The sequence below is a fragment of the Vidua macroura genome, unplaced genomic scaffold, assembly GCF_024509145.1.
Source record: "Vidua macroura isolate BioBank_ID:100142 unplaced genomic scaffold, ASM2450914v1 whyUn_scaffold_105, whole genome shotgun sequence".
In the NCBI taxonomy this organism is placed as follows: Eukaryota; Metazoa; Chordata; class Aves; order Passeriformes; family Viduidae; genus Vidua; species Vidua macroura.
The window spans coordinates 239,770-255,405 of record NW_026530541.1 but is presented as its reverse complement, the minus strand read 5'-3'; the positions used below and the strand labels follow the sequence as shown (position 1 = coordinate 255,405).

At 52.4% G+C, this 15,636-nt stretch overlaps 1 protein-coding gene across 1 annotated transcript; it reads left to right on the top strand.

Annotated features, from left to right (window-relative positions):
- Nucleotides 1-9,338: 9,338 nt before the first annotated feature.
- Nucleotides 9,339-15,054, top strand: LOC128822777 (maestro heat-like repeat family member 5). Its single transcript, XM_054004589.1, has 15 exons — nt 9,339-9,889; nt 10,243-10,307; nt 10,417-10,566; nt 10,750-10,898; nt 11,221-11,368; nt 11,614-11,801; nt 11,889-12,026; nt 12,302-12,416; nt 12,590-12,730; nt 12,925-13,101; nt 13,235-13,390; nt 13,548-13,649; nt 14,016-14,118; nt 14,391-14,447; nt 14,737-15,054. The coding sequence occupies exons 1-15, from the start codon at nt 9,769-9,771 to the stop codon at nt 14,934-14,936; spliced, it is 2,010 nt and encodes a 669-aa protein (XP_053860564.1). The 5' UTR covers nt 9,339-9,768; the 3' UTR covers nt 14,937-15,054.
- The last annotated feature ends 582 nt before the right edge of the window (nt 15,055-15,636 follow it).

Below are 15,636 nucleotides of genomic sequence, written 5' to 3'. Positions count from 1 at the left end.
TGAGTGGCAAGAGGTAGGAAACTATCTCCGGGACATCATGATAGAAGGTGGAAAAAATGGAAAAGAAGCAAGGGAGTTAGGAGTTACTTGGAAATCTATCGCCAATACTTTAGAGACTATGACAGCTGAGAAAAAGGTAGCTGCCGCAGCCATTGAGGATTTGGGAGGCGATACGAATGGAACAAAGCAACAAGTTCCTTCCAAGTTGTCACGTCTCGCTAACTTTTTTGGAGTTGGAAAGGTCCCCATGAAAGGAATCTCTGCCCCTGTTTGCTCTAATTTGCAAGAGTTGCTAAATAATCCATCACAAAAAGAGGAGGTTGCCCCATCAGAGTCTGCTGCAGCTGATCAAAAATTAGAAAAAGTAACTGATCCCCCTTCAAGAGAAGCCATAGATATGGAAGCAGTGCCTGAAGCAGCAGAAATAGAAGAAATTCCTGAGGCGGTGGGTGATGCAAGGCCGAAAAAGGGAGCTTCAGCTTGCGGGCAGAAAGGAAAAGAAAAGAATGCTGCCCTTCCCTGTACCCTCCTTTGCCTGACATAGCATCAGACAAATCTGATTTATTAAAGAAATATGGATATCGATCTAGCACCGATATCCAACTGTGACGGACAAAAACTCTTTAACAGTTTAAAGTTAGAAAGTATATGTTTATTGCGACGCCGGGCAGCGTGTGGGATAGCTCCCAGATACACACCGCGCCTTTCAAATGATTACAGCGTCCTTTTATCCACACAAGAATTGAATACCCAAAATACAAATACATATTCCTAATTTAGTACATCCCATTCCTCGCTTCGTATGCTAATCATTCCAAAAGCTATTAAGCATACGTAGTTTGTTCCTTGAAATGGGTCACTGGTCCCTTTCATGGGGAGGGGTCCCAAAATGAAGAAGTAAATGAAGTCTTCCTCATTCTGACCTTTCTACCTTTTCAATGCAAATATGACAAATGAAGTCTTGGTAGAACTCCCATCCCTTGTCTTCAATTGGTTTCAGAACAGAGGAGGCCTACAATTGTCTTATGTTCCTAAAAGCTATTTGTCAGTTTCTATATTCTTCATTATAAACCCAGCTAACTAAACATTGTGTTGACAAGCAATCGATTCTTAGTTAACTACTAACTCTTAACTTCATCAAGGCCTACTTACAGAATCCTTTTACTTTAATTAACTCTAGTAAGGCTTACCTCTACCTAAAATCTTAGCTCCTCTAAAATCTCTAAATCTCTTAAAGTTTATGTTTCAAATCTATGCTGTCGGCTGAGTCCGAGGGAGAGGAAAAAGATATGGTTAGAAGGTCAAAGCCCTCTGAATCTAAGTACAAAGCTAAAAAATCGGACTCTAATGACTCAATTCAAGAAGCGTTAAAGAAATTAGCAGAATTATCCATACGGCAGGAACAATTGGAAAAACGAACAGAGACTGTGTCAGTGCTAAAGACTATTCCGACACCCCTTTCCGTCCCAGTCCCTGTGACACCCCCTGTGGAGCCGACTGCTCCACCGATGCCCGGATGCCTTGCAATACCCCTGCAGGGAACAAGGCCGGAAAAAATCCAATTCAACAGCGATGGTCGGGTGTGATTTTGAGATGCTATCATAGAAGGTGAATGGCAGGCTGCCAGTTCTCTTGCTTGCCCTGTAATAGTCAGTAGTAATTAAGCAAATTGGGAACCTCATGATTGGAAAATATTGCAACAAGCAAAACAAACAGTTACTAGCCATGGTATTCGATCAGAAGCTACCCGACAAATTATTCCGTTTATTTCTACAGCAGATGTCCTTGCCCCTGCTGACTGTGCAAGAGTTGCTTCCCTTCTCCTCACTCTGTCTCAGTATTTGTTGTTTGGAAGAGAATTGGAAAGATTAGCAGTTGAAGAAGCAAATAAACATTTAATAGGAGGAGACCTTCTGTATGGTATACAGGCAGACATGCTAACTGGGCAAGGACCCTATTCTAACACACAAGTTCAGCTACAATATCCTATTCAAATGCGCCAAATTGCCCAGACTTTAGCCCACTGAGTTCTTTTGTCTGTACCTGATAAGAAAAAACCTGCACCTTATACCACAGTCCGCCAGGGAAGAACAGAGCCCTGTGGACAATTCCTAGACCGTTTGTCAGCAGCAATAAAAGATAATGCAGATTTGCCTCCTGAACTCCAGGAACATGTGTTCCGCACTCTTGCTTTTGAAGGAGCAAATCCCAGAACGAGAGCAATCCTGGCAACATTACCCCAAGGGAGCCCAGCTGACAAAATGCTTATGAGAGCCGCTCGGGCAGAACAGAATAATCAGACAGCCGCCTTCACGGCAGCGATGAAAGAAACATTAAAGGAACAAGGTCATGTAATTGCAGCTGCTCTGTCTGGAAACAGAGGCAGGCAAGCTAAAATAAAAGGTCAAAATAACAGAAAGATTAAAACTGGTACCAGCTTCCGATGCGGTGAATTTGGGCATATGCGGCGAACCTGTTCCAAAACTGTTTGGTGTCATGTGTGTAACTCTGACACTCATGCCACCGCTGCCTGTCCTCACAAACCGTCAAGAAACGTGCAGAGCAGCGCGACCTGTCTCCGCACAAAGACACAAGTACAGACCCCTTCAACCCAACATACCCCTTCGACACAGATGAAAAATACGGTTTCCTATGCCAGCGCGTCCCAGCCACCCGAGGGAGTCTCGGAGTGGACGTGGCAACCACAGTAGAGGTAACCCTGAGCAACAAAGAGGTAACATTGATTCCAGCTGAAGTAAAAGGCCCTATGCTCAGGGCCGAGTCTCAAGTCGCAGGACTTCTACTTGGCAGGTCATCAACAAGCAAACAAGGAGTAATTGCATTACCCGATGTAATAGATGCAGATTTCACAGGGCAAGTACAAATCATGGCCTGTGCTTTACAACCACCTGTAACAATTCCGAAAGGCAGCAAGATTGCACAAATACTTCCCTATGAAAACTTTCTTACATGTCGAGAGTATTATGAAAAACTCAAAGAACAAGGCCAAGGAGCTAAAGTAAGAGGAAATAAAGGTTTTGGATCCTCTGGATATGATGTTTTTTCACATTGGACCTTAATCAAAGACCATATCCAAAAATTCAATTGAAAAAGGGCAGTCAAGAAATTAGTTTAGAACCATTACTAGACTCTGGAGCAGATGTCACTGTCATTAATCAACATATGTGGCCTCAGACATGGGAATTACAATCTCTAGTTGTCCAAGCAGTGGGGGTGGGAGGAGCAAAAGCACCAAAACAAAGTAAAGACTTAATTACTTTGCAGTTTGAAGACGGCCAAACAATTGTAATTAAACCTTATGTAATGCAACTTCCACACACTTTACTAGGATTGATTGGACGGGATGTTTTGTCACAACTGGGGCTGGTGCTGACAACAGATCAGCATTTTGTGCCAAGGCCACTGGGCGTCAGCCGCCCATTCTAAAAATTACATGGTTAACTGGAAAACCAGAGTGGGTAGACCAGTGGCCGATGATCTCAGAAAGGCTGCGCATTGCAGAAGAGTTAGTGCAGGAACAGCTAAAAGCAGGTCACGTTCAACCTTCCACAAGCCCGTGGAACACTCCTATATTTGTCATCCTGAAAAAATCTGGCAAGTGGCGACTTTTACAGGATTTACGAAAAGTTAATGATCAAATGTTAGGTATGGGTGCACTGCAACCTGGCCTTCCTGCTCCTACAATGATCCCACAAAATTGGCAAATAATAATAATAGACTTAAAGGACTGCTTTTTCACAATTCCTTTACACCCTGATGATAGACAGAGGTTTGCATTTACTCTGCCATCTGTCAACCGTGCAGCCCCTGCCAAACACTATGAATGGGTAGTCAGCCTGTGTGAAAGCGATGGTCTCACATGCTCATTTATCACTACATGGATGATATTTTGTTTGCTGCCGAATCTGCTTTAACAGATAGTGAATTCGAGTGGATCATCAACCATTTGCACTCCTGTGGACTGACTGTCGCCCCTGAAAAGGTCCAGTGTTCTGTACCATGGAAATACCTGGGTTGGCTCATCTCGGAGGTTCAGATCAGGCCACAACAGGTAACCATCACTGCACAGATTGGTACCCTGCATGATGCTCAAAGGCTTTTGGGAGACTTACAATGGGTTCGTAATATAGTTGGCATCACCAATGATGACCTCCTCCCCTTCCAGTCTTGGCTGCATGGCACCGAGGCACATAGTCCCCACACCTGTTCACCAGAACAACAGGCTGCCCTGCACGCAGTAGCTCGTAAGATTCAAACAGGATGGAGTAATCGCCGATTGCCAGATCAGCCATTATCTCTTCTGATCTGCAACGCCACCACTTCTCCCCTTGCCATTATCCTACAATGGCAAAAGAAAAAGGGGGAGGACACGGCCATCATTCTTGAGTGGGTGTTTTTGCCAATGCAACTATGGCATCATATTTTGTGTCAGTCAGAAGCATTAGCAGCTTTGGTAAGGAAAGGGAGGGACAGAATCATTGAACTAGATGGAGCTGAGGCTGCAGGCATCAGCATCCTGGTCCTTGGAGATGATTTGGAATGGCTCCTGTGGCATTGGATTGAAGTGCAAGAAGCCTTGATAGGCTAAACAGGAACTGTACATAATAATCGACCAAAAGGGCCTCTTTGGAAGATGCTTGAACGATACGGGTCAAAAGGCCACTCTCTTCTGAAAGGCCAGTTAAAGGGCCAACAGTGTTTACAGATGCAGGGCGAAAAATGAAGAAGGCTGCATGTGTGTGGCAATCAGAAAATCACTGGCAGAAGCACATCATCCTTGGGCAACAGAGAGACAGCCTCCAAACCTTAGAACTGGAAGCCGTGTGCTGGGCTTTTGGAAACTGGAAAGATACGCCTGTAAGCATAGCATCAGATTCATTGGATGTAGTCGGCGTAGTGCAGCGCATTGAAGATGCTTTGCTACCAGAAACAAAAAATCAGCAGCTTGGTGAACTGTTTGTACAGTTCCATACCACACTTCAGCAAAGAGAGCAAGAATTCTGCATTATGCATATCAGAAGCCATCAGTGGAACATTAGATTAGGCAAAGGCAATGCACAAGCAGATGAAGCAGTCAGTTGTTTTGCAATAACACCTCCAAGAAACAAATTAGAAGATGCCCGAAACAGCCATGAAATTGTGAAAAAATGCATCTTTTATGACTGGCTTTTCACAAAGATTAAAATGAATATGATATGTGTAATACTAGAAAGTTATGCTGTATTAATTCTCTTGAGTGGTGGGTTAAATATAGTTTTAGGTTCTAACATAATGTTAACATAGAAACTCTGTGATGTAAGATTCTTTACTAGCTCAAGAATGGGATAAGATAATCAAGAAACTCTCCGCAGAGAGATAACAGTAACAGGACACAAAGAGTTACGGCCTCCTTATTGGAAAAGACAAACATTCTTCCACCTACTCTCCATCTTTATGGAAGCACCAGGATTAAGGGGAAGAAGTTGACAAAAACCAGAAAAGTTCTTAATTTGCAAGGAATTTATGCATCATATATGAGATAGATGAATATGCAACAGGCTGTTGCTTTTAAGGGTTATTCCTTTGTTCGCAAGGCATGTTTTTGGCAGCTTAGTGCCCAAGAACATCCGGACGTCTGTAATTCTTTGCTTTTAATTGTCTTGTAATTGTCCTAACCCTAAATTTTTATTGCTCTAATTGTATTGCTATTTCTATAACCATTTTATTATTATTATTATTAAACTTCTAAAAATTCTAAAAAGAAGTGATTGGCATTTTTCACAAAATGTTTCATCCAAATGCAAAATCATTGCATTGACAGACCAGAATCCCTTTGGCAGATGCAAAAGGAACTGTTCGTTCCTCTCCTCAGTGTAGTCATCATGGGCCTGGTATAGGGTTTAAACCCAAAAGGTTTAAAAGCATTCCAAATTTGGGAAATGGATGTAACACATGTTTCTGAATTTAGAAAGTCTAGATGTGTCCATGGAACAATTGATACATACTCTCACTTCATTTAGGCCACTGCCCAGGCTGGAGAAGAGGCAGTTCATGTTGAAAGACATTTAACAGCCTGTTTTGCAGTTATGGGAGTGCCTGCAGAAATCAAAACAGATAATGGCCCTGATTACAGTAGTTTATGGGTTGCTAGATTTATGATAACATGGAGGGTGAAACATGTCAGGGGAATTCCACACTCCCCTACAGGACAGGCCATAGTCGAGAGAGCAAATCGCACCATAAAAGAATACTTGAGGAAAGAAAAGACAACTGAGATGGATGCAAGTAAACGGTTAAATAAAGTATTTTTTACATGGAATTACTTGTCTCTAACAGGAGGAAGAGAGGGGCCTCCTGTTGTTATATATCATCATGCTATTCAAAACAGTCAAAATCAAACCATTCCTGGGATGCAAGTTCATTCTAAAAACATGTGACTACGGGCAACTGGGAGGGACCCAGTCCAGTGTTCTTTATCGGTCAAGGATATTTCTGTATTTCCAGAGGTAAAGAACCTTTGTGGGTCCCTAGCAGATTTGTCTGCCCTGCATGTCAACCTCAGAAGAATGAAGGGAATATTGATATCAACTCTACTTCTTCCCAGTCTTCAAGAGACTCCACAAAGAACTCAGACCAATCCCACCTTCCATAGAAGACGTCGTGTCAAAAGTAGTAGCAGGACAATCATTTGGACTGCTAGCTTGTAATGCTGTGTTAAGAAAGTGCTATAAAAATTCTGCTTCTGAGAATTGTGGAAAGCAAGCTGACATCGTGTTAAATTGCAGTAGTTGTAGAAAGAATTTTGTTATACAGCAGAACCTCTTGCAAAATGATCATGCTTTGTGCTTAGACTGCTGAGATGTCATTGTTAGTATTACCTTTGAAGAACGTGGTAGGGCATTTCTGAACCTTGAGCCAGATCAGCCTTTGCCAGAAACATGGATACCAGAAAATATTGAAGGCCTATATGAAGCTTTCTTTTGGCATCTTTTAACCAAGGCTTACACTGTTGTCTTAGCCACAAAAAGAACGCAAGCTCTTACCATGTGATGTTCATTTTGCCAGTTAGGAACAAGAATTACAAAATTCTTGTTTCATTTGATTATAGGGCTGTTAGGACTGACAAAACTGTCCTTGGAGAAGACAGCATGGATTAACATCCAACCATGAAGAAATATGTGGGTTACCTGGGCCAATCAGGCAGGGCAAAAATCATTCTGTTGATCACTAGCTACCCCCTCTGATCCCTTTTGTACTTGCTTCATTGGAGTTCCTTTGAACAATCTCACAGAATTCAGGCCTTGGACAAAAAGTAAAGTATATCCCAAGCCTGAACAAGCAGCAGATGAGTTTTGTACTACCACCTGTTGTTGTTGTTCTTGAGGCAGGATCAAAGAACTCCAGTTCAGAGGGCGAGAAGGAAAACTGATTTATTTCAAATGCACCACTCTATTTATAGAGAACATTGTGCAGACAAATTTCATTGGTCTTAAAGTAAAATCATCTCACACCTGTGGTAGATAGGGACAGGCGAACGGAAGATTTTGGGATGCAACGGAAAGCAAGACCCTCTCCCCCTCATCCTGCCATATGTAACCAATCACCCCTGAGACATGTAGTACCTCCTAACACCAGTAGTCCTCCACTCCCTACTAACCCTAGCCAGGCTCACCATCCCCCTTTTGACGTAGTAGGGCCCCTTGACTATTTAACCACACGAGATAAGGTAATAAATGCCATTTGACCATCCACCACATTGCTGTCTGTGCATGTCGGTGGCCCGAGTGACCCGGGTGAGGCCGGGTTGCCGTGCTGTGTCTTGAAACCAGGTCGCCTGCCTTCTCCGCAGAAGGCAACAAAGTGGTGCCGAAACCCGGGAGGGAGAAATTCTTTCGGCTAGCGGGTATTGCCTGGATGAGAAACAGTGGCCGGAGCGGTGGGACCTACTCTCGGCGGGGGAGACGTCCCCGGACCAGCGATCGTCATGGAGGCCATCGCGAAGGTCGTGAGTTCAGCTCAGAAGCAGTAGGGAATTAAGTGCAGGTTCAAGGATTTTTATCTTGCTATTGCGAGACTCCTAGAGCTTGGGGCGATTGAACATCCCGTGGAAATATTACATCCGGAGGTGTGGGAGAAATGCACGGCCGCGCTGGCCGAGGATACCAAATCCTCAGGCAGCAGCAAAAGCCTCAAGGCGTGGGGAAAAGTCAAACAAGCCCTACGCAGAGCGCTCGAAGAACAGGAAACATGAAGCGCCGCGCGCACATGTTTATTAGCTACACCCAAGCTGGGGATAGGAGCAGCAACGCAAACCGCCCCTGAAAGCGGTTTGCCTGAGAGCGGGGATCCGGGGGGGCTGGGTGCGTTCCCCACCTCCCCGAGCCAGAGTCCAAACCCCCCTGCGGAACCCTCCCAAAAACCCGCGGGTTCCCCATCTGTCCCTTCGCTGCCGATCAGCGATTCGGCACGGGGGGGGGCAGCAGCGCGCGCAGTCCTTTTGGGAGGAACTGGCGAGAGAAGCCAGAGGCGCAGAAAATGCGGCTCGGGAGGAAATGCGGGCAGCGCCGCCGCTCTACCCAACCGAACATGGCGCCAGCGACCAAGGAGATGGGCAGGGTGCGGATGCTCTCGGCGGGAAGAGCCCGGAGTCGTGGGTTTTTGCTAATGCGCATCCGCGGGGAAAAGAGGAGGAGGAGAGCGGCAGAGAGTGCATGCCCAATCGGGAGCCGCGATCAATGCTGCTACTGTTTAAGGGAGAGACCCCCCCTGCGGGAAACAGGGCAAGCCCAGGGGGCGGGAGCGGCACCACCCCCGAAGGGAGGGACAGTGCCGGAGCTACACAAAAAGGCACCAAAGCCCGGAAGTGCGCTGGCATTCGACTTCCGGCTCTGAGTCCAGCAACAGCAGCTCCGCCAGCTCGGGAGAGCTGACGGAAGCCGACTGGGACTCAGAAACGGAGAGAGCGGAGCTAACGCAGCTTAAAACAAAAATGAATAAAGCCTTAAGCCACACCGAAAGGCAATCACAACACGAACCAGCCCAGTTCACCGACTGGGGAAAAATAAAAATAGCTTGTGCTGAATGGGCCCCCTCGGCCGCAGTTCAAGCTTTCCCGGTGAGGATCACCGGGCCAGAGGGGAACCAACAAAGGATATATACTCCGGTAAACCCCAAAGACATACAGGCAATTGTCAAAGCCATTTCAAAGAAAGGGATCAACTCAGCCAAGGTCTCCACCCTCGTGGACGGCCTTTTTGGCAATGATGACTTTGTGACACGGGGTGACACAGGAGCTGGCGATGACAAGACCGCACCACAGTGCCCGGGGCACGCGACGGGACAGGACAGGACAGAGCAGTGCCGTGAGGAGCCCCCGCACAGCGCACTCGTTCGCGTCTGACCCGGAGCTTTTCCCAGGCGTTATTCCTGCAGCTGACCTCGAGGCCAGACCACAGGACTTGCTGACCTGTGGCCTTCCCGAGGCTTCTCTTCTGCAGGTGCCCTTAAGGGCAGACCGTGGGACTTGGTGCCCTGGAGGCATCTCCCATCCCTGCCACCAGTGCCCTCGAGGCCAGACCACAATCCTTGACAGGACTCTCCTGTCCTTCTGGCAGGAGCCTTCGAGACCAGAGTGCAGGACTTGCTGTCCTGTAGCCTTCCTGAGGCTTCTCTCTTGAAGGTGCCTTCCAGGCACGACTGCAGGACTTGCTGACTCGGAGCTTTTCCGAGGCATCTCTCCTGCAAGTACCCACAAATCCAGTCACTGCCATGGAGCAGAGACCCCCGAGAGTGCCCAAGCTGGCCTGGGTGGAGGAGGAGGAAGAAGTCCTGGGAGCTGCCCCAATAGAGGAGATCGCAGAGGTGGTGCCATTTGAGCCACTGCAGGAGGGTGAGTGGAAGAGCTGGGCTACAGGGTTGGTGCCTGCAGCCAGCTTGGTGCCATTGCATCCCATCCCACTGCATCCCATTGCATCCCATTGCATCGCATCGCATCGCATGGCATCCCATCCCATCCCATCCCATCCCATCCCATCCCATCCCATCCCATCCCATCCCATCCCATCCCCTGGGGACATGCCCACAGACAGGACAGAAGAGGGGCCAGGCAGACACCCCGCAGCAGCTATGCTCCATCCCCTGGGGCATCCTGGGGCTGTCCCTGCCTGGGGAGCACAGGGCTGGGCTGTGTTCTCTGGCCTCTCCTGCAGCCCCTCAGCTCTGGCTGCGCTCGCTCTTTGCCAGATGCAGCCGTGGACCGCACACAAGAGCAGGACCCCGCCCGTGGCCTCTTCCGCAGAACAGCGCAGGTACCTGCAGCCATCCCCACCTGGGCTGGGCCTGCTGTTACCGCTCAGCCGAGCTGCGCGCTTGGAGCATCCTGTGGAACATCCCTGGCTTCCTGCCCTTTTCCTACAGCTGGTTTGCAAATTCATCAAGAGGATTCGGGAGGAAGAGACCAGCACCACGGGCACAGGGTTCAGAGCATATTCACACATCTTCAAAACCAAGACCTGTGCTGCCCTGCTGGATATGCTCGTAGAGGAGGGGTTTTGCAGTCCAAAGCAAGTAAGCAGCCTGTGGCCAGGGTTTGATCCTCCCAGGAATTGCTTGGCCTCCCATGCCACGCCTGCTGGTCACTGGAAGCCTTTGAGGCCATGGCAGTGTGGTGGCAAGGGAAGCACTTCTCCGGGGAAGCTGGAGACATTCCTCCCTCTGGCAGCTTTCCAAGTCTCCCCGTGCCTTCTCCAGCTGCCCGCCATGGTGAGGTACATCCACCAGTGGCTCATGGCCAATCAGTTTGCTGAGCACAGGCTGAACAGGGCCCTGCTGGATCTCACCAAAGAACAGCCTGCTGACGTAGTAATGATGCTCCTGCGTGTGGCCCCATCCTGTGACAGGTACGGGGCCACCTGCCCAGAGGGCTCAGGGCTCCCCAGCCCATCAGCCTGTACAGCCTGTCCAAGGTGTCTGACCAACAGAGCATCCCCAGGGCCCTCTGGCTGCTCCCTTTGCCAGGCCTGGCACCTCAGCCCCCAAGCCTGCTGCCATGCTCCCTCGCTGCCCCTCAGGGGCCTGACCCCACAGGGCCGGGCTGACTGGGTGCTGCTGGTGAGGGGCAGTGGGCAGAGGCAGAGCTGGCAGCCAGCTCAGGTCCCCGCTGCTGCCCAGGCCACGGTGCTGTGTCCCTGACCCCCCTGAGACAGAGCTCTAACCCCACAGAGCTGCTTTCACCATGTGGAACAGCATCATGTGCTCGCCCAGGACTGCGGAGCCGGTGCAGCTGATACTCCTCGATGTGCTGGGGAGCTGGCCAGAGCACAGCATGTGCACCTCTGATGGGGACAAAACGGGTGTCTTTGTCCTGGCTGTGAGTTTCTGCAACTGGCCTTTGCTGGCCCCAAGGCCACCTGTCCAGCAGCTCTCCATCCTCCTTCCCCCACTGCATCTCCCTGCCTCAGGCGCTGGGCTGAAACCTGGCCTCGGGGCAGCTTCAGGGGCACCAGGCCCGCTGCTCCCCCTGCCTCTCTCCGGGCTTCTCCCTCCCGTGCTCGGGCCCTGCCACACCGACACCTCAGCACTGAGTGCTGTCTCGGGGGGCTTTGTCCTTTGCAGGCAACTGTGGTGATGTGGAAGATCCTCCAGGTACCCAGTGTCCCACATATGGTGACGGTGTATTTCCCCCACCTATTGGTGCATCTGCTCTTCCAAGTGTTCTTCAGCACTCTGGATATGCCAGAGGAGGTCGATACCTTCTGGAAGGGATGCCAGCAGCAATATGGCCTTGCCACCAGCCCCAACAGGTACTCCATCCCAGTCTTCTGTCCCTGCCACATCCCTGGGCAGGAGCCAGTGCTCCCAGCGTGACCTGGGCTTTGCTCTGCCCGCAGGTTTGCAGTGCGGACCCTGAAGTCCCTGCTCTGCCAAATGCAGCACGAGGATGTGGTGGTGGCAATGGAACGCAAGTGTGGCTGGGACACACTGCTGTGTGCTGACACCCACCACTATGCCGTGGGTCTGCTGGCCAGGTGAGACCCCCTTCTCCCCGCTGCCTCTGACATTTGTGCTCTGTGCCCAGGGTGCCCCACACAGTCCCCGTGGTCGTGGGCCAGAGGGCCTTGTCACCGAGGGACAGCCAAACAGACTGGAAAAGGCTGGGAGAGGAGGGTGCCCACAAGGAGCCGCCTCCCAAATAGCCCAGGGCCCCTTGCAGGATGCTGCGGAAAGACCAGACCTCTGTGAGTCTGTCCTGGGAGCGGTTTGTCCCTCAGCCCAAAGTCTTGGTTACTTTTTTTCCTGCCAGGGAGATATCCCGTGTCTCCATCCCCTTGTGCTCCCGCATTGCTCGCTACCTGCTCCGGCTGCTCAGCACACAGGAGCCACGCTGGGAGCTGCCTGCCCTGGCGTTCCTTGTGGAGGTGAGCCTGATGGCCAGCGCTGCCTTGCTCAGCTGCCTCCCAGCTCTCTGCCCTCTCGTAGCCGCAGCTGCCTGGGACGGGTGCCCGTGCCCTGTGCTGCTGCCTGGGCCCAGCCTTGTGCATTTCTGGGCTCCTGCCGGCCGAGTCCCCTGTCACTGCCCTGTGCCTTTCAGGTCCTCGAGTGCCTGAACTTGAGTGAACACGGTGCTAACAGAGTCCTGCAAATCTTGTCAAGGCACCTGAGGAGCGAGTGCAGGGATAGGCGTTGCCTGGCGCTCAGGGCCCTTCTCAAGCTCATTGATGATCCCTCAATGGTGAGAAGGGGGCAGCGGCTGAGGCTACGCTTGGGAATGCAGTCAGTTGGGCTTAGCTGGGCTTTAGGCGCTGGGGCAGCTGCTCCCAGCTCTCCTGCCTCCTGCTTCAGCTGCCCAAGTGCTCCGCAACAGCCCTTTGGCCTCTAGGCCCTGCAGCAGCAGGATGGCGTTTCACAAACTTGTGTTCCGCACAGAGGGAAAAAATGTGGAGCCTGACTGAAAGTCTTGTGGAGCTCCTGCGGGACGCAGATGGAGAGATAGTTAGCATGACAGTCATGCTCCTCAGCTTTATCTTCTGGGACAAGGACACGCTGATAGCCAGCCCCATCGCACTGCAGCTGGTTGAGGCGCTCCTGCCACTCTTTGACCACGTAAGGCTCGCTGCCTCCAGCCACAGCCACTGGCTGCTGCCCGGACGCTTTGTGCCCTGTGGATTTCCAGGCCTGAGCCAAGCTGAGCCCCATGCAGCTGATGCTGAGGTCTTTTTTTCTTCCTTTCATACAGGACAATAGCCAGGTGCAGCTGCTCTCCATCCTGCTCTTCCAAGCATTGCTGTCTCTTCCACTGGAAAAGGACGAAAAGGCCCAGAAGACACACGTGCACCAGAGCCTGCTGCCACTCTTCTTCCACTGCCATGATGAGAATCGGCGTGTGGCAGAGGTGAGGCCACGTGGGCTGCTGCTGTCCCCCGGAGGGGGCTCAGCTGCCTCCTGCCCTGGTGCCTGGTGGGCTGCAGCCTCCTCCAGGCCTTGGCACAGGGACACAGGTCCTGCGCCCTGGGCTGTGAGGCCATCTCCGCATCTCTGCTGCTCTCCAGGCTTCTCAGGAAATGCTGCTTTGTGTGGCCCAGTTCCTGCAGAGGAGGGACCTTGAAAAAGTTGTGAGGAACAAGAAGCTGTGGAAGTTCACCGAGTGCCTGGTAAGGATGGCCTGGAAGTGCCAGCCTCAGGTTGGAGAAGCCCCCTGAGCGCGGTGCTCAGTGTGCGGGGCTGGCAGCTGTGCCCCTGCCCGCTGCCGCAGCCAGAGGCGGCGCGGGCTCTTCTCCAGGCTCCTGTGGGCCCGAGCCAGGGCCGATGGAGCCCCGGCTCGGCGGGGCTGCGGGGCGCGGCAGCCTCGCGGCTCCCCGGGCAGCAGCCAGCCCTCTGCCCCCTCCAGAGCCCGGCACCAGCGGCTGCTGGCCGCGCCTCAGGGCGGTGCAGGAAGGGGAGGCCGGGGCTGGGCGCAGGGAGCGCCCGGCCCAGGGCCTGAGCCCGCGCCAACCCTTCCCTCCTGCCGCTCTCTCCAGCTGGCAGACGACAGGAGCAGAGCGGCCGAGCACGTGCACCGGGCCCTGCCCTACCTGGAGAGCCCACAGGACCCCCTGCGAGAGGCGGCCGTCAGGTTCCTGGGTGAGCCGTGAGCCCGGGCTCCCTCCCCGCCCCGCCGCAGCTCGGCCCCAGCCCCGCCTGCTGCCCCGGCAGCGCCATCCGGGCCCGGCGGGGTGGAGCCCCGCCTGGCCTGGGCGCTGCTGCCGCCCTCTGCTAGCCGTGGCCTTGGGCGGCAGCGTGCGGCAAGGGCCCGGCTGAGCCCTGCCGGGCCAGGAGGCCGTGTGGCCACGGGGCTGGCAGCGCCGCTGGCAGGGAGCTGTGCCGCTGGGCCGTGACAGGCTCTGTGTTGCCAGGGATTGCCGGGCGGCAGCTGAGAGGGAAGAAGGAAGAGCTCCAGCTCATCTGTGAGGGTGAGTGATGGCAGCGGGCTGTCAGCGGGGACTGGTGGGGGAGCTGCAAGCCGTGCCCCAGCTGCGGAGGGCTCTGCTCCCTGTGTGGACGAGGGGCGGCGTGGGCAGAGCACACAGAGATTTCAGGGCCACCTGGGGGAGTCGTGGCCAGCAGCTTGGGGCTGATCCCGTTGGTCCCTGCTCCCTGCTGGCCATGGCCGGAGCCGGCTGGGATGGCCCTGGCAGGGAGGTCTCCTTGGGTCCCCTCAGATCCGGGATCTGACCATGGCTCTGTTCCTGTCTCTTTCAGCCCTTGAAAGCATGGCAAATGACATCAGCATTGCTGTTGGAAGCCTGGCAATTCAAACTTTGTACATCCTCCAGGCAGTAGAGAGAGCTCGATATTCCATCTTCGACAGCCTGCATGATCAGCTCTGCAGGGCATGGAGGGCACGGCCTCGTCTGTTGGGGCTTGGCTGGCTGCGCTGCTGGAGCTCTGCAGAGAGCTGATCCCAGAGGTTCTGTCTGCTGGGGCCACCTAAGCCAGCAGGAATGTTTCATTTTTTCAAGATTTTCTTTCCTTCTTTTCGTTTTTCTTTAGCATATAAATATAGGATGTGTTGTAATAGACAGACTCCCAGGATCTTTCTTTTGCTGCCCAGGCTCTGCAGGGCATAGGGGAAGAGGGAGCAAAGGGTGCCTGGGCTCAGCAAGCTGCCCAGGTGTGCAGGGTTGCAGGGAAAATGGCCAGAAGCCCCTTGGCCTTTGGTGTTTCTGCTGAAGCCTTTGTGCTGCCAACAGAGCCGGTGGGCAGGGGCCGGAGTTCCAGGGATCCCTGTGAGACCGGTGCCTGGAGATGGCCACAAGGCCTGTCCCAGGCAGGAACCACCATCTGTGTCCTCCTGCCCGTGTGTTGCTGGCTGGATTGCTGAGGGCTCCGAGGTGCCTCTCGATGGGGCTCCTCGGGAGCTCCTGTGGGGCTGCGACACTGCTGCCGGGCAGGTTGGCCGGGCTGAGGGAGACCCTGAGGGGACGGGGCCACCAAGAGATGAGGGGCTGCAAAAGCCCTGACAGGACAAGGCAGTGGGAAGGCACGGGGGGGATGTGAGAGGGAGTGGGTAACATTGGCTCAGGGAGGAAAGTGGGTTGGAGCCAAAGAGACCACTCAGCACGATGTTCATGGGGCAAACAGAGAGCGTTTGTTCTCAAG

Coding starts and splice junctions, on each gene's coding strand:
- LOC128822777 (XM_054004589.1), top strand. CDS start 9,769: ATGGAGCAGAGACCCCCGAGAGTGCCCAAGCTGGCCTGGGTGGAGGAG. Junction 13,391..13,547: donor AGAATCGGCGTGTGGCAGAG/GTGAGGCCACGT, acceptor GCTGCTCTCCAG/GCTTCTCAGGAAATGCTGCT. Junction 14,448..14,736: donor GCTCCAGCTCATCTGTGAGG/GTGAGTGATGGC, acceptor TGTCTCTTTCAG/CCCTTGAAAGCATGGCAAAT.